The following is a 25,500-nucleotide window of genomic DNA, read 5'->3' as shown; positions in this document are numbered from 1 at the left end:
CCGAGTGGGTTGCCATGTTCTTCTCCAGGGGATCTTGCCAACACAAGGATCGAACTTGCATCTCTTGAGTCTCCGGAATTGGCAGACTGGTTCTCTACCGCCCACCTGAGAAGACTACTTAAAGGTTTATTTTCCTCAAAAATATACAATCGTAACTCTCATACAAGTGTAAAAATGAACCCTTTTGAAAAGACTTTAACTCCTTAATGAGATAACTGGTGAGGTGTTCTCAAAGGAGAATTCAAAGAGTGGACGCCATTTATAGATCAGTAATATTGAAAGTCAAGTCTAAATAAAGTCCAAACTGGCTTTTATACTGCTGAGGATTGGTGAGGAAGGTGGACTGGGGAGAAAATGTCCCCTCAAGAGATGGAATTAATTTGCATGTCTAAAAACAGCAATTGGACCATGAAAAAAAAGGCTGAGCCAGGAAGAATTGATGCTTTCAAAGTGTGATGCTGGAGAAGACTCATGAGACTCTGTTGGACTGCAAGGAGATAACAACAGTCAATCCTAAAAGAAAACAACCTTGAATACTCATTGGAAAGATCAATGCTAAAGTTGATGTTCCAATACTTTGGCCACCTGAAGCAAAGAGCCAACTCATTGGAGAAGACCCTGATGCTGGGAAAGAATAAAAGCAAAAGGAGAAGGGGGCGGCAGAGGAAGAGATAGTTAGATAGCATCACGGGCTCAAAGGACATGAAATTGAGCAAACTCCAGGAAATAGTGGAAGACAGAAGAGCCTGGCATGCAGCAGTCCATGGGGTTGCATACAATCAGACACGACTTAGCAACTGAACAAGACAGGAATTATTTTTTATTGCTGTCAGTTATCTACAATTTACAGTATTGTAAAATACCTCTCATTGAATCAGAATCAGATGACACTAAAATGTGTGCTATAATTTTCCTTTGAGGCATACATTTCCCTGACAATCCCTTCTTGTTTTAGGAAAATTCTGTGGACTCAGCACAAATAAAAGGACTAAACTCACAAGTTAAACTCTTTAAGAAGCTCTCCATTGCTCAAAGCCATGGGTGCTGGTCTGCTGTTTCTATCTCCCCTTAAAGTCTAGGGTGGGAGATTCTTACCATGTGGGTGCACACATTCCTGTAAGAACTGATGAAAGATCTGTATAAACTCCTTAAGAGCCTGTACACATACACACACTGAAATTCAGTTTCAGTTTGGGGCTTAGGATGACAGTCCCTGATTTGTCGTTCTGCTCCTGGAAGAAGCCCTTCCAGGGCCTGAAAGGGAACTCTTGTCTGACGCTCTGAAATGAATTATCAGAGGAGGTACAGGTGCTGACAAAGCAAAAGACTATTGGGAAGAGGTCCTGTGGTGGAGAGCAGGAGGGTAAGGGAACCCAGGAGAGCTGCTCTGCCAATCTCTGATTTATGGTGATGGGATTAGTTTCTGGGTTGTCTCTGTCCAATTGTTGTGGGATCTGGAGTCGCAAAGCACACCTCTCAGGACACTCCAGGACAGTGGAGTACAGTTTATTATGCCAGCGGGTCCAAGGGGAATCAGTTCCCAACAAGGACCCTGTTTCTGAGAGGCCAGGTTTTATGCCCCCCATTACATGTGTATCTGGTTACATATTAGCAACCTCTTTGTTGTATATGATTTTGGTCCTAGGAGACAAACAATTAAGGTTAAAGGGGGGGAACAATGATTATACATCAAGGGGGGATGTCTCCATGGTTAATTTAACAGGGGCAGCCTGACCTCAACTACAGTCTCCGTTTGTCATCTGTAGGGAAGGAAGTCTCCAGGAGACCTGGTTTTCACTAGCAACATTTTCCTCACTCTTGCGCAGGGTTCAGGCCCAGTTCACATCCTATCTTTAAGAAGGATGACAGACTTCAAGATGGAGTCTCTCCTGCTTTCCTCACACTGACCCCAACACAGTCATTGTGACTCAGGGTACTTCCTTGGGGCTCACGCATTGCTCAGCCAAGATGGATGCCAGCAAGAAAGAACTGGGAGGTGGTAGGACGGATGGCATCTCCTTTGACCTTTCTGAATTCCTCTGGTTGGTGGTGACTTGTTAATTCTGTGTAAGGCGGTCCTGACCTCCTGTTGTAAAATAGCTCCTGCAAACGGTTGCTATGGTGCCTGCAGGGTGATCGGTTTCAGTCAGTGTATCCTCTTATAGTTCCCAAGTGTCTTTTAACCTGGAAGGTGGTCTTCATTAAGTGCCATCCTTTCCATACTCCTCATTTATTCACTCCTGCCCCTACCTTCTTCAGAAACTCCCTCTCTTTTATAAAGGCCTCACTCTGGGGGTTCAGCTTAGATCAGGGGTGGAGGTGGCTGAGAGCTAATGTATAACGAGGTGTAGATCAACCTACATTCCTTAAAATCATGCCAAGGCCATACATGCCTGCCTTACACCTGTACCCACACACTGTATGATTAGGCTGCCTAAGATGGCTGTTCCTTTCCTCTCTGTACCTACATCCTCTGCTCCACCAGTGCCTGCTTCACCTACACCCTACTCACAGAACTGACTTTCCCTCTTAATCATAGATCTTAATCAGTAAGTGTCTATGTACTTGCCCTAGCTCCATCTACTCTCTTGTTTATCAAAGGGGTGGTGAAGGCAGTGCTCCTCAGCTGTTTTCCCTGGCAACACATGAGCCAACTGTAAGAACGCCGCGACAAAACAAAGAGAGCGCCAGAATATCAAAAGGCTTTTATTGGGCAATCGCTCCCGAGCCGAGCTCCCACGCGCGAGCAAGGGAAAAAACAAGAGTCTGCAATGTGCGGGGAGGCGGGGCGACATCTATATACCCTGGCGGATACAGAAGTGGCGGGACCAAGGTGCTGATTGGACCCCTAGGTCCCACGTCGGTTTTTTGATTGGCCGGAGTCTTGGCGCCTTCGCGTCCATCAGTCTGCCTGGCAACGGGCTGTTGATTGGTGGATGTCTGTCCCTGGGGCTTATCTGAGACCTTTGGGGGAGGGGGGAGGGGGGAGGGGGGAGGGGGGGCGCTTCTCTGTCAGCATTTTCTGGCTGGCGCCTTCCCGCCTGCGATCAGCGTGACCTTTCACCAACTAGACATCATTTCCCACTATGGTAATCTGGGTAAACTGGTAATCTCCCTCATCCCCTGAGAATGAAAGATATTTTCGTGTCTTGCACTCTGTCTGCCACACATCGTGGGGTGTTGCTCCAGGACCCTGCTTCAGATATGTAATATTTCCTCTACCTTTCTAAATTCTCGGTTTAGAAACCCCTGTAATAAAAAGAACAGACTAACAGGAGAAAAAGAGTAGTTTGACAATATGTATACCTCCTGTGTACATGGGAAATACTCAGGAAAACTGTGTACCTCCGAAATGACTCAAAGCTACCACTTCAAATACCTTCACCAGCTGAAGACAAAAGAAAGATTTGTGGGAGGGAGGCTAATTACGGGAGGTTTTCCAGCAAACACAGTTCAGTTCAGTTGCTCAGTTGTGTCTGACTCTTTGCGGCCCCATGGACTGCAGCACATAAGGCTTCTCTGTACATCACCGTCTCCTGGAGTTTGCTCAAACTCATGTCCATCGAGTCGGTGATGGCCATGCAACCATCTCATCCTCGTCCCCTTCTCCTTCTGCCTTCAGTCTTTCCCAGCATCAGGGTCTTTTCCTATGAGTCAGTTATTCACATCAGGTGGCCAAAGTATTGAAGCTTCAGCTTCAGCATTAGTCCTTACAAAGAATATTCAGGGCTGATTTCCTTTAGAATTAAGGAGAGGCACAGTTATTAGCAAAAGAAAAGAAAGTGCTGTCTTGGACCAGGACACACCCGATTTGTGGGTTGGGGGGTGGGGGTGGGAAGAGAACAGCAGGGGTCTTTATCATGCAGATTTTGTCTAGAGAGAGGGAGGAACAGAGAGGACCCAAGAGACTAGATTATCTCCTTAGTGCTGACCAGAAAATTCTGAACTGGTTGAATAAGATTCCTGGGGAAGGTTGAAACAGCAGTTAATTCAGAAATTACAGTCTAGGTTTAGTATCATGGACTTTAGCATGAGTGACACTATTTTGAGCCTGTAGGGACAATAGTACAAGGACAAAAGTAGAGACAGCACTCTGACCATAAGATCTGCAAATGTCTGAAGTGTTAGGCTATCAAAAAAAAAAAAAAACAAATCTAAACTTAGTAATGTGAAATAAATTCATATTTTATGCCAAGAGAAGAAAAATTTAATCATAAAAACTTTTCTCCACCCTTTGGCCTCCTCTCTCCCCTCCATTGTGCATTGTGCACCTGTGTTACACATCACCAAGCCTGCTCAACCATAAAAAGCAACATTCTCACAGCACCAAGACAACTCAGTTCTGGTCTGTGTGTGGGTTAGAAAAGAATTTCCAGACATGAGGCAGAATGAGAGAAAAATAAAATTTATTAGAGTGGGAGACGCTGTCAGAACACCGGGGAAGCTCAAGGAAGAATTGACGTTGAACAGGGATCTTTGTCCACTTTTATACCCAGGGTACAAGGAGTAGGATACCGATCTTGTGGGTCACTTGCTGATTGGATGAGGCAAGTATACTAGGTGGAGGTGGAGTAAGGTAAAAACCTTCTCCCTATAAGGTAGGAGGGGAGACAGCTTATACTGCTCAGGAGGACCTGAAATCTGTTAATAGTTACAACATGGGGAAGGGAAAGATGATAAAGGTCTGGTTTTTCTGTTCCTGCATTCCAAGACCCTCTTTGGCTTTATCTGCTCTTTCATCCTTGAGTCACCACAGACTCTTTAAAAGATAACATTATTTTTTAATCTTGTAAGAGGTCATGACTCAAGGGTTATTGTAAGGGATGACATGGGGAAACTTTTAGGGTGGCAAAACCTTTATATGGTGATGGGATCGAACTCTAAGCTTTCTCTAGGCTGAGGAGTCTAGGTTTGTCTCTGGCGAGTAAAACTCCTCCTGCCCTTCCTGCTTGTGTGGAAGAGGAGAGAATTTTTCTGTCTGCTTCCTGTCGATTGCCTTCAGCTCAAAATAATCCTTATGACAGCATGGTGTATTTTGGAGAAAGCATTCTCTGAACCCCTTCCTAGGGAAATGTCAAGAGCCAAGAAAAGAACCATAATTTTGACAAGAAAGAAGAAGTTGGTCTTGACTGATTTGATAGTAAGTTTTCTTATAAATCTGTAGTAATTAAACCAATAGAGGAATTAAACGTAAAGAGCACGGACAAGTTAACATATATCTATTAATAAGAAGTTGATGTGCGAGCAGGTGAAAGGGGAGGTCAGTACCAGGCTCCACCAGCAGGGTGTTACCAAGTAGAGCGTGGGTAGCAGACAAGACAAGGAAGGATGTTTGGTCCAAGGACGGATGTGAGAGGATCGGGGAACTAAATGAGATGGGCAGCCAATCAGAAGCACCAGGAGAGACCTACCAGTGTCACGTGGGTCGGAGCAAAAATGGGAACAAAACTGAGGCTGAACCAGAGCCAGCGTGGAGGACAAAGGCTTGTCTCACAGCGAGGATGGAAGGAAACCTTACGCCCCTAACCTGCTCCCAGCACGCCCTGACTGGTAACTCAAAGCAAAACCTCGCACTCTGACCATTGCAGCAACGACTGTTCAAGCCTTTAAGTTCTTTAGAATGACTGTTGGATCATCAAAGCAACTTTCTTCTGAAGGTGGATTTGAAGAGGCAGGAGAGGGACAGAGCACATCAGGAAAAGGGTGTGGAATTCTGCGGGGTGAGCATGAGGGTGGCCTTTGGATCTCACCTGCAGTTTTGGGTCCCTATGCTAGGTGACTCTGCTAGTCCTCTAACGACAAACCGGTCAGAGAAAAGAGTAATGCTCTTTGGACCATTCCTCAGGGGCACCTGAAAACAAATTTCTCAGAAAGAAGGCTCACTGAGGGATGGATGAAATCTAGCCTAATGTCCTTCATTTACAGGAGGAGATACTGAGACCCAGAGAAGGGAATTGATCCAGTGGCAATGGGTATTTCTCTTTAGGAGGTAATGTATATTGAAGGGTTTTTAAACATCATGATAGTTCACAAAATCAGACCATCTGCTGAGATCATTTCTGTTACATGCCACTACTTACTTCCCTGAGTACCCATAAAAGAACCTCCAAGGCCAGGATTCTTGTCCCAATGTTTTAGTTGAGGGAGCAGAGAAATTAGGGTTAGCCCTTCATCACTCAGATGACAATGAATGAAATCAGGAATTGAATACAGGAATATCTATACCTTATAAATACAAAATATATAATTACCATTCAACTTTATGGAAATCCAGGGTGTCTGAAGCCTGATACTGGGTACTGAGGACTGACAAAACGAATGATGAAGGGAAGAAAAATCCCAAATTTCAAGTAACTTAAGTGTTAGGAAAGAGATGCCTGGGAAGTGATGCCTAAGAATGCAATGCAGTAGTTTATGATAGTTCAAAGGACTGTGGGATACCCTCATGTGAGCAAGGGTAGAATCTTCACAGAGGAGGTGAAATCAATCTGAGGGACATTGAAGAACTTACCTATATGAAAGTGTGTTTGTAAGGATTTTGTTTGTCTTTGATGTCAGTAGAATCTGAGTGTATATTCCGTTTTGAATCAGAGAGCCCCCAACAGCATCCTCTTTGGTGATTATATCAGTGCAGCTTCTTCTGCAGGGTTTTACATTTTATATATTGGCAAATTTAAACCTTTAAAAAGTAGAATTTTATTGCTTGCATTTTCTTTCTCATGCAGTTAAATGTACTTCTTGTTTCTTAGAAAACAGTTTGAGAACATGGATCATATACTTTCTTTGCTCTTTTGTACGTTTTCTTTCTTTTTTGGGGGGGAGGTGTGTTAATTTTTTTATTATGTAACATATTGTATGCAGAAAAATGTCTTTTAAAAAGATAAAAAGTACTCCCCTCCAAATGACTGGAAATTCACCTCCCAGGTGATCAAGTGTTTGGAATTGATACTGTGCCATAACTACTTCCTGGGTATGGATTTGGTTTGAGTTCGTCTTTTTTTGTATTCGCTTTTGACATTTGACAACGTCTTTTAACTTTTCAAAAAATAATTTTTTTTTTCTCCTTAAAATTTAAATTTAGATTACAAATATAATCTCCAACTGACAATTCATTGTCAGGCTTTGAGGCTTTGGACCCTGGCTCCTGGATGAATCACTCAGAAAGGAGGAGAGAAGACTACTTGCTCAGAAGCAGGACGGAGCTGTGATCCTGAAAGAGCCTGCCCACAGCCAGCAACAGCAGCGCACCTCGGTAGAATTCCTCACAGCACATTCAGCAGAGAACTTCTCGACTTCCTGTTGAGCCCGCTGGACAAAAACCCCTGAATTTCCACTCACCTGGATCAAGACTGCAGTCTCCCAGAAAAGACCTCAAACAGTGAGGTTGAGTTTACTTTTCCTCTTTCAACAAGCCACACTACTAAGAACTGTGGTGCTGGAGAAGACTCTTGAGAGTCCCTTGGACTGCAAGGCGATCAAATCAGTCTATCCTAAAGGAAATGAACCCTGAATTTTCACTGGGAGCACTGGTGCTGAAGCTGAAGCTCCAATACTTGAGCCACCTGATGCGAGCAGCCAACTCACTGGAAAAGACCCTGAGGCAGGGAAAGGTTGAGGGCTAGAGGAGAAGGGGAAAACAGAATGAGATGGTTGGATGGCATCATCGACTCAACGGATATGAGTTTGAGCAAATTCTGGGATACAGTGAAGGACAGGGAAGCCTGGCACCCTGTAGTTCATGGGGTCACAAAGAGTTGGACACGACTGAGCAACTGAGCAACAAGAGAGTATTGTACACCGAATAAGCCTGTCAAGTCAGGTACTATGGGCTTGTGTTTCTCTTCAATTCTCGTATGCTTAAATATGAAATTTCCACAGTTGACAGGACACAGTTGACTGGGGGTCAGAGTTTGACTTTAGCTATAGATCTTTACTTTGGTGCTGTTATGTAAATCAGTCAACTCCTCCAAGCCTCAAATTTCTATAATATTTCCTCCAACTGGTGTGCTCTGTGATTCTTTTGAATTGCCCAAAGCATTTTGGATAGTGCCAGGCACTTGATAGCCCTCAGGAAAAATATCTATAGCCTTACTTGAGAAGTTTCTGAAATGGCCCACACATGTGGAGCCAGGTCTTGAAACTTAACTATATTGGTAAGAATCAACATATTCAGATGAACTTAAAGATCCTGGAGACTAGATTATTTTAAACTAGGTGAACTCTGTTTACAACATTAGTATTTAATAGTGAGAAAGAAATTTGAGCTGTTACCAATTTCTACCAGAGATGAATTATTTCAGTGATTTGTCAGGCAATGATTGCATACCTGCTCTTCATTTATCACTGTGTGATAAACAGTACAAAAGGATGAAAACGGCCCTTTCTCTATTCTCGAGGTAGTAGTTCATCATCTAGTGGATACTATAAGCAAGTTTTGTGCGTTACTCTTATTTGATCTTTACAACAATCCTGTGAAGTAAGTGGTATTGCTAATTTTACGTTCCTGAGGAGAAAACTGAGGCACCAAGGGTTAGATGAGTTGCCCCATAACACAAAATGGTAACTTGTAGAGTCTAGACTCACACTCAAAGCCTGGGCTGTAAAGTGTTTCCCCCGGCACAAGGGAATTAGTCTGTACCACTCATTCCAGGTGTTTTTAAATGCATAGCAATGGGTGGAGGCAACCCTCATCCTTTCCTACAATCAGATGGAAAATAGGAGGTCAAGACAACCATCTATAACTCTTGTGCAGTGACTTAGTGGGAAACGGGAGTAGTTATGTTTGTTCTTCAAGCAGTTATGTCAGATCCTTCTAAGGAAGAATGAAATATACTTACTCCACTAGAATTACTATCTCACATGAACTGTGAATTTCGCCAGGCCACTTTTAAAGTTTTTTGGGGTTTTTTTTTTTTTTTATGTAATTGGGGAAATTGTCTTAACTGCTGGGTTCTCTTAATATCACTGCTGTTTGGCCATTTTCTTCTCATCGTGCCTTTTTTTTTTTTTTAATCCTGATTGAGTTTGTACACTTCTATAAAAATGCTTTTCTTTTCTGTAGGAAAGAATACAAGATATAGTTTAAAAAGTAGGCACAGAATTTGACCATCAATTATAAAGGTCTTTCAGTTATACAAATCTTCTCCTATATTTATTACTGTGAATGGAGATTTAAAAATATAAATAGGAATATAAATCTTAATTACAAACTTTAGAAGAAATAGAATAGAAGCAAGAAACAAATCAAAGTAAATGACCTATTAGAAGAATAGGATCAGTAAAGCCACCTAAACACTGCTGATTCCCCACATTAGCAAAGATGCCCAAGATACAACTGTTTAGTAATTGAAAGATCTAAGCCATGCTGAGTGATCATTGGAATTAGGAACTCAGAAAACTGTAAAAGCATAACAACAGATCACATAGAAATTTTGATCCAAAAGGAACTTTCTGAGCTATCTTTAATTAGCTGAGTTTAGTAGTATCATTGGGGGGGGGGGGTATTATCCTATTTTGACATTTGATTAAATGAAATTCAAATTCCCCAAGATACTATGTTAGGAAATAAGGCATGTTTTCCATCTCTTACTGCAAAAACCTTGGGCATTGTACCTTAATTTGCCATGTCAGGATCTGTGAAAAGGAGGATAAATCTTGGGGCTATCTTAGCAGCTCCACCCATCTGCCCTTCCCTACAAAAGAGCATTCCTCTCCTTTGTTCTTTGGACTTGTCTGTAGTTTCCGGTAGATTCCATCCTGCCTAAATATTATTCTTTGCTGTTCCAGAATAAATCCATTTGTTGGTAAAATAACTGGCTGTTTTATTGTTTTAGATCAACAAAGTGCAGATGTTGCCATAGAATTCTAGTCCCCGTAGCCTAAGTTTTCCCAGACATTGTAGAGCAGAGCCGAACCGTCTCCTTTGTGCCCTGTCCAAAGTCACTCACAGAATCCATGAGCATAATAAAATGGATAGAATTTCATGCCGTTAAGTTTTTTACCCAGCAGTAGATGACTGAAACTTTTACCGGTTTTTGTGTACTACCTCTGCTTCAGCCTCTGATTTGTGAGCTGCTTGCGGGCAAAAACGTTTGTAATTCTCTTCACTGAGTATCTCTGTTAACTGACAAATAATGGCTCTCAATATGCCAGCAAATTTGGAAAACTTGCCAGAGGCCACAGGACTGGAAAAGGTCAGTTTTCATTCCAATCCCAAAGAAATGCATTGCCAAAGAATGCTCAAACTACCACACAATTGCACTCATCTCACACATGAGCAAAGTAAAGCTCAAAATTCCCCAAGCCAGCCTTCAACAGTACATGAACCAAGAACTTCCAGGTGCTCGGAAGGAACCCCTTCGGATAACCTGAAATACAGTATGCTCATCTTATTAAAACAGGGATTATCAAATCTTACAATAAACCATAAGATTAGAGTACTGTTGATATCCACTCCAGTATTCCTGCCAGGATAATCCCATGGACACAGGAGCCTGCCGGGCTACAGTCTATGGAGTCTCAAAGAGTCAGACACAACTGAGCGACTAAGCACACACAATATCCATTTTAGGGTTCTTTCCTGGATAAAATCAAATATAAACAAAAGAAGATCTTCGGATAGATTTTTCATACAAAATAAATCCCCTGTTCTTCACAGTTGTTGCTGTTGTTCAGACGCTGAGTCATGTCCGACCCTGAGACTGCAGCATGCCAGGCTTCCTTGTCCTTCCCTATCTCCCAGTTTGCTCAAACTTGTCCGTTGAGTCAGTGATGACATCCAGCCATCTCATCTTCTGTTACTCTTTTCTTCTGCCCTCAATCTTTCCGAGCATCACGGTGTTTTCCAGAGTCAGCTCTTTGCATTAGGTGGCCAAAGTATTGGAGCTTCAGCTTCAGCATCAGTTCTTCCAAAGAATATTCAGAAGTGATTTCCTATACGACTGATAGGTTTGATCTCCTTGTTGTCAAAGGGCCTCAAACCACAGTTCAAAAACATCAGTTCTTCAGTGATAAGCCTTCTTTGTGGTCCAACTCTCACACCTGTACATGACTACTGGAAAAACCATAGCTTTGACTATATTAACAGAGCATTTCAATTATGGGAATATTACCAAAACAGTCTGTGTCTCCAGATTGCCCCTTTTGTAACATTAGCATGTGACTCTGCTCTGAATACTGTCAAAATGAAGGAAACCTCATTTAAAATGCAGTACTTGGATGCAATCTCAAATACGACAGAATGATCTCTGTTCATTTCCAAGGCAAATCATTCAATATCACGGTAATCCAAGTCTATGCCCTGACCAGTAATGCTGAAGAAGCTGAAGTTGAACAGTTCTATGAAGACCTAAAAGACCTTCTAGAACTAACACCAAAAAAAGATGTTCTCTTCATTATAGGGGACTGGAATGCAAAAGTGGGAAGTCAAGAGAAGCAGGCAAATTTGGCCTTGGAGTACAAAATGAAGCAGGGCAAAGGCTAACAAAGTTTTGTCAAGAGAATGCACTGGTCATAGCAAACACCCTCTTCCAACAACATAAGAGAAGACTCTACACATGGACATCACCAGATGGTCAACACCGAAATTAGACTGATTATATTCTTTACAGCCAAAGATGGAGAAGCTCTATACAGTCAGCAAAAACAAGACTGGGATCTGACAGTGTCTAAGATCATGAACTCCTTATTGCCAAATTCAGACTTAAAATGAAGAAAGTAGAGAAAACCACTAGACTATTCAGGTATGACCTAAATCAAATCCCTTATGACTATAGAGTGGAAGTGACAAATAGATTCAAGGGATTAGATCTGATAGAGTGCCTGAAGAAGTATGGATGGAGGTTTGTGACATTGGACAGGAGGAATGATCAAGACCATCCCCAAAAAAGAGATGCAAAAAAGCAAAATGGTTGTCTGAGGAGGCCTTACAAACAGCTATGAAAAGAGAAGTGAAAGACAAAGAAGAAGAGGAAAGACATACCCATTTGAAAGCAGAGTTCCAAAGAATAGCAAGGAGAGATAAGAAAGCCTTCCTCAGTGATCAGTGCAAAGAAATAAAAACAATAGAATGGGAAAGAGTAGAGATTTCTTCAAGAAAATTAGAGATACCAAGGGAAATTTTCATGCGAAGATGGGCACAATAAAGGACAGAAATGGTATGGACCTAACAGAAGCAGAAGATATTAAGAAGAGGTGGCAAGAATACACAGAAGAACTATACAAAAAAGATCTTCATGACCCAGATAATCATGATGCTGTGATCACTCACCTAGAGGCAGACCTCCTGGAATGTGAAGTCAAGTGGGCCTTAGGAAGCAACACTATGAACAAAGCTAGTGAGGCTGATGGAATTCCGGCTGAACTATTTCAAATCCTGAAAGATGATGCTATGAAAGTGCTGCACTCAATATGCCAGCAAATTTGGAAAACTCAGCAGTGGCCACAGGACTGGAAAAGGTCAGTTTTCATTCCAATCCCAAAGAAGGGCAATGCCAAAGAATGTTTAAACTACTGCACAATTGCACTCATCTCACATGCTAGTAAAGTAATGCTCAAAATTCTCCAAGCCAGGCTTCAATAGTACATGGACCATGAAACTCCAGATGTTCAAGCTGGATTTAGAAAAGGCAGAAGAACCAGAGATCAAATTGCCAACATATGTTGAATTATCAAAAAAAGCAAGAGAGTTCCAGAAAACAATCTATTTCTGCTTTACTGACTATGCCAAAGCCCTCTGACTGTGTGGATGACAACAAATTGTGGAAAATTCTCAAGAGATGGAGTACCAGACCATCTGACCTGCCTCCTGAGAAATCTATATGCAGGTCAAGAAGCAACAGTTAAAACTGGATATGGAACAACAGACTGGTTCCAAATCAGAAGGGAGTATCTCAAGGCTGTATATTGTCACCCTGCTTATTTAACTTATATGCAGAGTACATCATGAGAAACAGCAGGCTGGATGAAGAACAAGATGGAATCAAGATTGCCGAGAGAAATATCAGTAACTTCTGATATTCAGATGACACCACCATTATGGCAGAAAGTGAAGAAAAACTAAAGAACCTCTTGATGAACGTGAAAAAGGAGACTAAAAAAGATGGCTTAAAGCTCCACATTCAGAAAATTAAGATCATGGCATTTGGTCCCATAACTTCATGACAAATAGATGGGGAAACAATAGAAACAGTGACAGACTTTATCTTTTGGGTCTCCAAAATCACTGCAGATGGTGACTGCAGCCATGAAATTAAAAGACTCTTGCTCCTTGGAAGAAAACTTATGACCAACCTAGACAGCTTATTAAAAAGCAGAGATATTACTTTGCCAACAGAGGTCCGTCTAGTCAAAGCTATGGTTTTTCCAGTAGTCATGTATGGATGTGAGAGTTCGACTATAAAAAAAGCTGAGTCCTAAAGAATTGATGGTTTTGAACTGTGGTGTTGGAGAAGACTCTTCAGAGTCATTTGGACTGCAAGGAGATCCAACCAGTCCATCCTAAAGCAGATCAGTCCTGAATATTCATTGGAAGGACTGATGCTGAAGCTGAAACTCCAATACTTTGGCAACCTGATGCAAAGAGCTGACTCACTGGAAAAGACCCTGATGTTGGGAAAGATTGAAGGTGGGAGGAGAAAGGGATGAGAGAGGATGAGATGGTTGGATGGCATCACTGACTCAAAGGACATGAGTTTGAGTGGATTCTGGGAGTTGATGATGGACAGGATTTTAAAAGCACTCCAGGTGGTCTTGATGCAAGTTGAAGTTTTAAGATCCACCATGTTGTGTCAGAAAATTACACTAAGGCAGAAATGTACCTTGTTGATACATTTTGAATACCAGTATTCAAAGGAAACATGCTAATTGTATTTCTTAGTTATTGAACTGTTTCTGTATTTAGTAGAAGAAGTAATTGGTTCCCTGCAGTTCTGCTGCAGTCCATGGGGTTGCAAAGAGCAACTGAACTGAAAAGATATGTCCACCTCATAATCTCCAGAACTTCGGATGTTACCTTCAATAGCAAAAGATGTGACTACTCAAGGATATTGAGAAATTTATGCTAGGTTCTCTGGGTGGGTTCTACCTGCCATCACATGTTTCCTTATAAGAGAAAGGCAGAGGGAGCTTAGACTGAGGCACACAGAGAGGAGGAGATGTGAAAACAGAATCAGAGCTGAGAGTGATGGGGCCACAAGTCAAGGACACAAGACATGCCAGCAGCCGTTAGAAACCAAAAAAGACAAGGAACTGATCCTGCCAATTACCCCCTCCCCCGCCACAGCTTCCAGAGGGCGCATGACCTTACTGACACCTTGACATCAGACACTCGACCTCCAGAACTGTGAGAGAATAAATTTCACTGTATCCTTTATTTATATATTCTGTTACATTGAAAATTTTATTTTCAGGATGTTATTTTTTATATCTAACCAAATTCTCCCTGTTATTGACATAGCCACAGACTTCCTGGATCAGGAATGATCTTACCAGCCATGTAGTCCAACTTCCCTCCAGAATTGAAAATCCTGTCTCCACAGAGATATTTATTCATTTAATTTTTTTTTAACCAGTGTTGACTCCCATTCATTGAATCAGAGTAGCTTCCACCTAACTCTTCCCTTAGAAGCCACAAGAATCAATTTCTACATGACATTTTTCTAAAGGCTTGGTTATATCATTTTCTCTGTGTCTACTTTTGTTCTTTGGTCATTCACAGAAATGATTATAACATGTGATTTAGCTACAGAAAATTTCTAAAACAAATTTTAAAGAGGAAGAGCATAGGTAGACTAATTGACCCTATTTTATATAGATTTCTATTTTCCCACATTGCCAGAAATGTTTAACTATTTCATCATGGTATAATTCAAATTTTATTGTGAGTCCCTTTTAATATAATACCAACTTCATTTTTACCCATTAATGTGAATCCTATCCTTCACAGAACAGACAATACTCTACATGACTGTCCTTCAAATACGTGAAGAGAACTATTATATCAAACATTGACAAAGCATTTTCACTCCATGTTAAATAAACTTAGGCCTTCAGTAGTTCTTCAAGAGGCATGATGTTCTGATTCCTCAGTTCTCTAGTCATTATTCTGCAGAAGCATTTTGGTTTTACAATATTTGTATATCTCTAAATGTGAATCCTAGAAAGGAAGTCAGTGATTTGTATGTTTAATTAAAAACTGGTTTATACTGGCTTCTTAGCCCGAATTCCCTATTTGTGGTGATCAGGATGTCCTCCTACCTCCAAATGTGGGGAGTGTACCTTTCACATGAGAGATTTTTTCTCTGTTTTCCAGGGGACAGAGGAAGGTCAGAGTTTCCTTCTTGTAACTGCTGCTTCTCAAGCAACTTCAACTCAAAATAATACCATTGTGATATTTTAGGAGGTGGCCCACGCTAAGCGCCAGTACTAGCAAGACCTCTTTATTCATTTTAACCATTAGCACAGCAGTCCTTAAAGTGCGGTCCCAGATCTGCACCACCTGAGAACTAATTAGAAATGCAAATCCCGGCCCCTCCCTCCAGACCTCCTACTTTAGAAACTTTGGAGTGTAGGTGGGTTGACTCCCAGGGATCTTGGATTTTAAAAGCCCTCCAGGTGGTCTTGATGCAGGTTGAAGTTTTAAGATCCACCATGTTGTTTCAGAAAATTACACTGAGGCTGAAATGTACCTTGTTAGTACATTGTGAATCGGAGAAGGCAATGGCACCCCACTCCAGTACTCTTGCCTGGAAAATCCCTTGGACAGAGGAGCCTGATGGGCTACAGTCCATGGGGTCGCTAAGAGTCGACATGACTGAGCGACTTCACTTTCACTTTTCACTTTCTTGCATTGGAGAAGGAAAAGGCAACCCGCTCCAGTGTTCTTGCCTGGAGAATCCCAGGGATGGGGGAGCCTGGTGGGCTGCCGTCTATGAGGTCGCACAGAGTGGGACACGACTGAAGCGACTTAGCAGCAGCAGTACATTGTGAATACCGGTACTCAAAGGAAACATGCTAATTGTATTTCTCAGTTATTGAACTTTCTGTTTTTGTATTTAGTAGAAGAAGTAATTAGAAAAAGAAGCAGTTAAAATTACTACAGTGCAACTATTCATCAGTTCAGTTCAGTCACTCAGTCGTGTCCGACTGTGACCCCATGGACTGCAGCACGCCGGCTATTCATAAAATCAGCCAAAAACCGACTCACAGTGTGCAAATATTTTCCTCAGCACTTTGATGAGCTCTGAAGGCCATGTGGAAGATGTATAAATTATAATCTATGCTACCTAAGGGAGCTAACATAATAAGCTTTTCTTCTTGAACAAAGCAAGTGCATTAAACAAGCAATGAATATCGTTATATACTGTGCTAGTTTTATGATTTAGATTCTAATTGCTTTAGAGCTTACAAGGAGACAGATAACATAGATGGTAAGGGAATAATGAAAAAAAATTCCAATAAAGAGTGTGTGATTCAGGTCTAAAATGTAGCTACAAATTTATTTGGTAGATGAAATAGGATAAGATACTTTGATTTAGGATAAATGGAAAGTATAGACATGAGAGGAGATCCAGGTAAAACTGGAAGAAAAATCATTGTGGAACCCAAATATTGTGTTGATGTGGGAATAGTGTTAAAATTTAAGCTATTATCATTAACTTTATATCTACAAGGGAGGGGGTACTTTGTATGACTTTATGGGCTTCTGTTCTATCTCCTGTAATTAAGAAAATATTTGTGGTGTGTGTAAGCATATTTGAATGTGTATAAAAATGTTATGTTTCCTAAGTTTTAATTCTTGTCTCACAGAAGTTTAAGACTCTTTACCAAGTATAAAAACTAGTGCTGTAAAGCCTGAGACTTTAAATATTTTAAGCTTACACTATTTTAGGAGATCATAATGCACCAGTTCTCAGGACTTGTGCAATGACTATAGGTAGACAGTAGGAAATAAGTGTAGATTTTTGTCAATGACATTTTATTTGAAGAAGGTCATCATAACAGTTCTAAGAGTAGTCAGACTAAAGCAACTTGGACAGATTAAATTAAATTAATTATTATTAAATTAAATAATTTAATTTATTAACTTATTAAATAAGTAAACTTCAAGTTTTAACAAGACCTATCATTTGGGTATTCCTATTTCTTGATTAAGAAAATCCTTGCAATCAGCCTCTTAAATGCTCCCTTTACATCTTTGTTCCTAAGCGTGTATATAAGGGGGTTCAACATGGGTGTGAAGATTCCATAGAAAAGGGATACCATCTTTCCCCGGTCCTTGGAGGCAGGGGATGGTGGTTGCAGGTACATATAGATAGCAGTGCCATAAAAAAGTGACACCACTATCAAATGGGAGCCACATGTTCCAAATGCCTTTTGCCGACCTTCCACTGATTGTATTCTCAACACTGCTTGGACAATAAAAGCATATGATATCAGAATGAGTGTCACAGGTATTAGAAGGAATAGCACACTGATAAAGAATAGTTCGGCTTCATTTGCTGTTGTGTCTACACATGACAACCTGAGCAGGGCAGGGACTTCACAGAAGAAGTGATCCACTTCCTTGTGGCCACAGAGTGGCATCTGTAGGGTCAAGGTGGACTGCAAAACTGAGTTGCTGAAGCCACTAACCCACGATGCAGCTGCCAGCTGGAGGCAGAGCCTTTGGTGCATGATGATGGAGTAGTGGAGAGGCCGACAAATAGCTACAAACCTATCAAAGGACATGACAGCCAGGAGGAGGCATTCGGTGCAACCCAAAGCCAGGAAAATGAAAAGCTGTGCCACACAGCCGCCATAACTGATCACCTTCCTGAGGCTGCATATGTTTACCAGGATCTGTGGAACTGTACTTGTGGTGTAGCAAAGGTCCAAGAGTGAGAGGTTGGTAAGAAAAAAATACATGGGGGTATGGAGCTTGGAATCCAGACGGGACACAATAATTATTGCTAGATTGCCCATGATGGTCAAGATATAGGAAATCAGGAACACCACAAAGAGTGGAAGCTCCAGCCATGGTCGATCTGAGAAACCTAGGAGGATGAACTCTTGGGGGACACTCTCATTGATCCTATTCATGTTAAATGGTTCAGCTCTTGGTACTCTGGAATATAAAAAGTAAGTTAACAAGTGCATTTATGTACTGTCAGTTTTAAGCATTTTGCTAACAATTTGTATAAACTTACAGACTGAGGCTATTAATAATGTGAAAATATATTGACAAAAATATACATATTTATCTTTTCAAGTATTTCATGTGTTTCTATTTTAAGTGTATTAGCAAAATAAATTTAAAAATTTTTAAAGTAACATCAGTTTCCATATTCATATAACTTTATATTCTATATAAAACATCAAAATTTTTAAAAAAAAAATATCAAAATTTGAACTTTTGTTATTCTGTAAATTCATTGTTCTCACTTCTTTCTACCCTGGGTACCTTCTAATAGAGACACAGTTCTTGCCATTTGAAATCATGAGAGTGTGCTGTCACTTCAGTTGTATCCAACTCTTTGCAACCCTATGAATTGTAGCCCACGAGGGTCCTCTGTCCTTGAGATTGTCCAGTCAAGAATACTGGAGTGGGTTGCCATACCCTCCTCAGGGGATCTTCCCAATCCAGGGATCGAACCCCCATCTCCTACATCTCCTTCTTTGGCAGGTGAACTCTTTACCCCTAGTGCCATCTATTTCCTCTTAATGCCAGTGAGACACTCTGTGTAAAAATTGTGTAAATTAAAATTAATTAAAATTGTGTAAATATCACCCCCTCCAAAAAAAAAAGAACATGTAGAAAGTATCTAATAAAAAAAAAAGTATCTAATAATGGATACAACTGAGGACATATATATCTTTTATTTTAGAAGCTCAGAATTCATATAAGATTATTTAATGATACAGAACTGGACTTAGGCTCATAGGCTACCTTGCCTAATTAGTTACATTACACTGGGAATGTTTCTTATCCTCTGATCTTCAAGTTCTCACTTGTGAAGATAACACTGCTTTTTTATGTTGTCTTGATGAGAAACATATACACACATCGCTTAATCTAGATCCCGGCTCTTAGAAACAGAGCAGTGTGGATGAAAGAAGTTAGAGTGTTTCAAGGTCTCTGAGGTTGCTCAGAGAGGAGTTACTTATGGTTTATAAAACTATACATTTTCTAAGATTGCCAATGAAAGATGGCTCTGCCAGTTGAAAACTCACCTTCCTTTTTCCTCCTTAGCCTCCAAACTATCAACCCTCGAAGTAAGGATCTTAGTAACCACCTGCTGTGAAGTATATATGTGATTTTTCAATGAAAATTGGTTGGCATAGTGCCTGGCACATAGAAACATGGTTATCCAAGTATGATAGTGATGTGGGAACTCTGAAACACTTTGCCCAGTCACTTCAGTCATGTCCAACTCTTCGGGATCCCATGGGCTGTAGCCTGCCAGGCTCCTCTGTTCATGGAATTCTCCAGGCAACAATACAGGAGTGGGTTGCCATGCCCTCCTCCAGGAGATCTTCCCAACCCAGGGATCAAACCCACATCTCCTGTGTCTCCTGCATTGCAGGTGGATTCTTTACTTCTGAGCCACACAGGAAGCCCTCCTGAGATGCTTTAAGCAAAAGCTATTCAGCCCCCTGAATTTCCTAAAACTGCTGCTATGTCAGCTCCACCTGCTAAACTTGTATTCATCCTGAAGAAATCTTAACAGGGCACTCTAAATTAGTTTATTATTTTATCAATATCAGAATATAAATTTTTCATGATTATTCAGGTTCATTTGAATGTTAACAACGTGTATTTTAATTTTGTTCTACTTATTCTGGGACTACTGCTGCTGCTAAGTCGTTTCAGTTGTGTCCGATTCTGTGCGACCCCATAGATGGCAGCCCAACAGGCTCCCCCATCCCTGGGATCCTCCAGGCAAGAAAACTGGAGAGGGTGGCCATTTCCTTCTCCATCTCCACTACTAGTCCCCTAAAAATTGCCTTGCTCTCATTTGGCAAAAACTTTGAGAAACATAATCATAGATATAGACATAAAATGATGTTCAAATGTATCTCTAAATGAAAAAACATAGTTACTGAACATTTGTATAGCATGATTCTATCAATTTTAAAAATAGTATTTTATACATACATACATAAAGATACTAATACATAAAGTAAAAATTACCTTGAAGAATACAGAAGAAAGAGTCACTCCTAAGAAATGGGGATGGTGGAGAGTAAGCAAAATTATTTATAAATTTACCTGTTTTTATTCTAATTTTTAAAAAGCAGATATTACTCTTTTCACATAAAAAAAAATATCTTCACTTAAAATTCCACAGGCAGAAGAGTCTGGTGGGCTACAGTTATGGGGCCACAAAAAGTCGGACACAACTGAGGGACTGAGCGTACACACATACACAACTAACTTACTAACTTTAACTCTCAGACCGGCATTGTTTTAGTTTAATACTTTGATCCCCATTAGGGTGCAGATCTTTGCAAGAAAATTAATTTTTTAAACTATTGATGTTTTTTAAAAACTATGTCTGAATCTGCAAGGATTGTTTTCTAGGGGATGGATTGTATGGGGGCATTTTATATTTTATTGGCAAAAAAAAAAATGTTGCAAAGGAATGGAGGAATCAGGTAAAACAGGATAAATGGCATCAGTAGAGAGATTTCACACAACCCATAATTTCCTTGAGTTGCACAATGTTGAACAGATCCCCTCTAGTCCACGTGACTGGGGTGAATGACACTCCCCAGTTTACCCAAGACTGATGAGTTATCTCCTACTGTGCTTATAGTTTGGTAATAGAGACACTTTACTTCTCAATATTCCTGTTCAGATAAGGTGCAGTATTTCTCTAAATGTAATAATGAAGAGTGACCCAATTCTTATATTATTGCTCAGGAGGTATCTCGTCATGGAGGACATTGCGTGTATTTCCTCCTCTCACATGGACAATGTCCTTTCCTGACTGATCCTAGATAGGATGTTACTTCCTGGAACTCAGTCAAGAAAGTCCTCTCTATGGAAGATTACAGAAGAGGGAATCAGTTAATTTTATTTAATCAACTGATCCCTCTCCCTCTGAGATTCACTACTTACAAACATGATAAACTGTTTCTGCATCAATATGATATATTAGTTCACATATCTTGTCATATATAATAGCCTCTCATGTTTTCTAATGAGAGCACAGTAAGAGGGAAAATATCTATCACTCTAGCAGAAAGCACTGGAGCAGAATAAGATATAAAGATGATGGAGCCAGAAAGTAATGAGGAGAGGAAATAGGAGATTTCAGAGCATTGAATTCTTGTATTCTGCTTTACTTTTTTCTTTTTGGTCCTTTCACCCATCTTTCAAGCACACAGTAACCTCAAATATTTATCCATTCTGGAAAGTATATCTTTAGATTAAGTGGTTGTGGTATCATTTTTGCATTTTAGAAGTTTTAAGTAATTTGAATTCTGATTCAAATCTCCAGTGTTAGGACTGAAATGTTCATTAACAAAATAAAAGAACAAAAACCTAGGAAGTTCTTATCTGCTTCTCTGAGATTGTATCAGACAGGCTCCTGAGTATTACCTGTGGACATCTGCTCTAATTGCTTGCAATTATGGCTATTTCCTGAAAGACCACTGAGAAGATTCCTCTGCTTTTGAGTAAACATACATTGCCAGAATCTCAAGATGACGTTCATCTCATTTTGAGTAGCATTCAAGAGGGCAGCAGAAGAAAACATTTGAATTATGAGAGATATCAAGGGGATCAGAAAGGGAGTATAACTGGGTTAATACAGAGGTTACTGGAAGTTGGTAGAAGGAGAGAAGTTTAAAAAGCTGCTGATGAGATATTAATAAATTTTCTCTGTGATGTATCAATCTTATGTCTATCAACTCTCTACTAAATTCTCTTATCCTATATCTGACTTTGAATGTTCAAAAAGATGAAGTTCAACAGAGTCTTGGAAGCATCATTTTAAGCTACACTATGGAAGGAGCCTTGAGACAATAGAAGTAACAAGAACTTTAACCCCTAAATAGCCAGTAAATCATTGTAAAATGGAACAAGTTAATAAATAGCTCTGGATATCAGTTTTACCTTCAGTAAGACTATGGGCATGATATTTTCCTTTTAGCACAAAAATTGTTTACTGTTACATTTTCAAATTATTTCATATCCCTATGAGGTAGGCTTCCAAATACCACATAGATACCATATTCTTGCAGGAGTAAAAAGATGAATGTGCTTATGTTAGTCAAAGTATGATAGTGATGTGAGAACTCGAAGCACTTTGCCCAGTCGCTTCAGTCCTGTCCAACTCTTTGCCACCCAATGGACTGTACCCACCAGGCTCCTTTGTCCCTGGGGATTCTCCAGGCAAGTATACTGAAGTGGGTTGCCATGCCCTCCTCCAGGGGATCTTTCTAACCCAGGGCTTGAACCCAGGTCTCCCGCAGTGTAGATGGATTCTTTACCATCTGAGCCACCAGAGAAGCCCAAAAGGATGAATGATAGGACTAATTTTTCACACGGCTAATACACTGTAAATTGGCTCATCAATACGAGGAAGTTTGTCAAAAATTTTTTCCCCTTTATTAAAGATTAAATTTTCAGGAAGAAACTGAATTTATATTTTTAGAGAAATTACTTTCCTCAGGTCCTGGAGCTAGTAAATAACAGACTAAAGATTAGAACTGAAGACTGACCTGTTCTAAAGTTCTTATTTCCCATAGACTTTACAGATATGTTCAAAATATATTTGTATAAAAAATGTTTGAACATATTTGTACATAATATATAATATAATGTATATGTACATATGTAATTTATACTTAAAATATATGATATAAAATATAAACTATATTGCACATAAAATATATACTTACACATGATATAGAAAAAAGGTTTTAGAAGCTGAAGCTGGATAAAATCAGATTTTTCCTAACAGATAAGTTGTTGGTTTTTGCTGAGATCTGAAATATAAACAGTCCATGAAATGCATGCTTAGAATACTCAAATTTTAGTATCATTTTATTTAGTAATTTTTTGAAATATATTCTACTTACCTCCATCTTAAACATTGGTGATAGATCAATTTTATGTCCACAAAGACTTGAGTTCAAAATAGGGCTAATTTAAAGCACACAGATAAACTGTCATCTTCATATGCTATTTAGTTGTATAACTGATTTGATGAAATTCATTCAGCTTCTTTTAGTTACACTCACAATGTAGCAAATCATGATGTCTCCATTCAGAGTTAACTGGAAGATAAGAATGAAGTATTACAGATGATCTGAATGGTGTTCTAGCATCACTTGTAATTAGTGCGCCAATCGCTATTTTCAGATTTTTTTTTCCAGCTAGTTTTCAAAATGGATGATCAATATTGGTATTTGCTTTGGTCTCTGGCAGAAATCTCAAACACTGAATTGCAAAATCTTCCCCCATAGTTTATAGCAATTAACCACATACCCAGTGGGAAGAGAGAAGGAGGAGAGCTTTATGAAGAGCTCTTTCATCTTTGATTTGCTCAGCAAACCCTTTCTCCAGGGACTGAATCCTCAACTTTCTCTAGGACAAATTGACAGTGGGGACTAAAATATCCTTCAAAGACAGTTTGGACTTTCTGCTATTGAATTGGAATTTGTTTTCTAGTCTAAAGTTACTTACTTATTTCTCTCAGGAAGGAATTTTTATTCCATGTGTAAATTTCCTGAGAACCTATCTCAGGTTATGCTACCAACCCTTTGATTTGTGTATGAGAAAATAGACCTCAATTTATTTTATCTTATGAAAATTGCTTAACTTGGTTTATGACACATTTTACGTAAAGCAGTTTTAAAGAATTTATGTAGAACCAATATATTCTACATTTTTTATAAAGTTTTGAAATTTCCAGGTTTAGTAACAAGTTCTTCTTCAACTCACAATTATATAGATTGTCTTGTAAGATTTAAATGTTTTCTATTATAGTATTTATTCTGGCCAAAATATTATATTTTTATTTTTATTATTCAAGTTTTTTTCAATTTCTTTTCCAGATGAGTAGATTTAAAAGACATATATTTATAATTCTGAAAAAAGATTATGATTTTAACAAACATGGGTAAAACCCACAAATATCCCAATAGGAAAGCAATTATATGAATAGATAATTTGTTGTTGTTTTTCAGTCACCAAGTTGTGTCCGACTCTTTGCGATTTAGAATAGCAAATCCAAATAAACAAGACATATAAGAAAATGTGGCCAAATTCTCAAACAGAGAAAGAAATATTAAAATAATGATGATAAAGCTCTTCATACTCACCAGACTGGAAGCAAAAGAAGAACTGAATTTTATTGCCAATGAGAATGAAGGAAAAGTGTTAACTCACAGGTTACTGGTGGAAATTCAAATTGTCACAAGTTTTCCTGGGGAAAATATGGCAGTGGCTTCTAAAAACTACATAAACTCTCAATCTAGTGCTGTTGTTTGTAGGAATCATTCCCCTAGAAAGGACAAATGAACAATAATGTTTAACGCAGAAATGTTTTAATGACCAATGACGAAGAAAAATATAGGGTCCTTTGATAAGAAATTTACTAGATAATTAATATATTCACAGAATAGAAAATGTTCATTCATTGAAACAAGGAATTATAGCACTAACACATGGCTTGGAGATGTTCTCCTGAGGTTTTGCTCAATGAGGAAATCAAAAATGCTGAAACAAATACATAACATGGTCTTACTTTTATAAAACAATAATTTAAGACACTGAAATATGATTTTATTATGTATTGTGTGTCTGTATGAGATTACATGAAAAAATATCTAGTTTTTTTTAAGAGTAATAAGAATGACTAACTCTTAATATTATTATGTAATTAACATTAGGTTGAATAATCTGTAAAGGGGCAGAGGGTAATATCTAGAAGAAGGTGGGGCATGAAGTAAAGCTAGAAAAGAAACAAATTGAGACTTTGTGTATATTTAAAAGTTTTTAAAATTAATGACACTGGTTACTTCTCTATACAAGAGTAGGAGTAAGGTTAAGGATGGTTAGGGGACAAATTGAACTAGGGTATGAATTGTCTTTATAGTTTTTTTTTTCTTTTTAACAGATTGCATTTCAGTGAACAAAAACCACAATTTAAGAAGAAAGTAAAGAAAGGACTAAAGAAAATATGAATAAAGGTAAATACCTATTCTGCAGAATGGACCAAGTATACACAAACTGAAATTATTTCAGAATTCTTTAAATTTAGAAAGTATCAAGTAATGCACACTTATCCAAGATCTTGGAAATAAGGAAGGCTCTATTGAGATTATTATTATCCAGACACCAATGCTGAGTCCTTTGAAAGGCTTGTTTCACTAGGTAGTCATAAGTGCCCTGTGAGACAGTCATCCATTATTTCCAAAGATACATAGATATAGAAATAGAGGCTTAGAGAGGTTAAAATAAAATGTGTTAGGAAATTGGTTACAGAAGTGGAAGTCCAACTTCTATTC

At 39.3% G+C, this 25,500-nt stretch overlaps 1 protein-coding gene across 1 annotated transcript; it reads right to left on the bottom strand.

Moving 5' to 3' along the window:
- Window positions 1-16,733: 16,733 nt before the first annotated feature.
- Window positions 16,734-18,078, bottom strand: LOC136151105 (olfactory receptor 2B2). Its single transcript, XM_065912038.1, has one exon. It carries the CDS (start codon window positions 18,076-18,078, stop codon window positions 17,137-17,139), a length of 942 nt encoding a protein of 313 aa, XP_065768110.1. The 3' UTR covers window positions 16,734-17,136.
- Between the last annotated feature and the right edge of the window lie 7,422 nt (window positions 18,079-25,500).

Source organism: Muntiacus reevesi, chromosome 20, assembly GCF_963930625.1.
Source record: "Muntiacus reevesi chromosome 20, mMunRee1.1, whole genome shotgun sequence".
NCBI classification, from domain to species: domain Eukaryota; kingdom Metazoa; phylum Chordata; class Mammalia; order Artiodactyla; family Cervidae; genus Muntiacus; species Muntiacus reevesi.
This window is presented reverse-complemented; position numbering and strand designations above follow the sequence as displayed.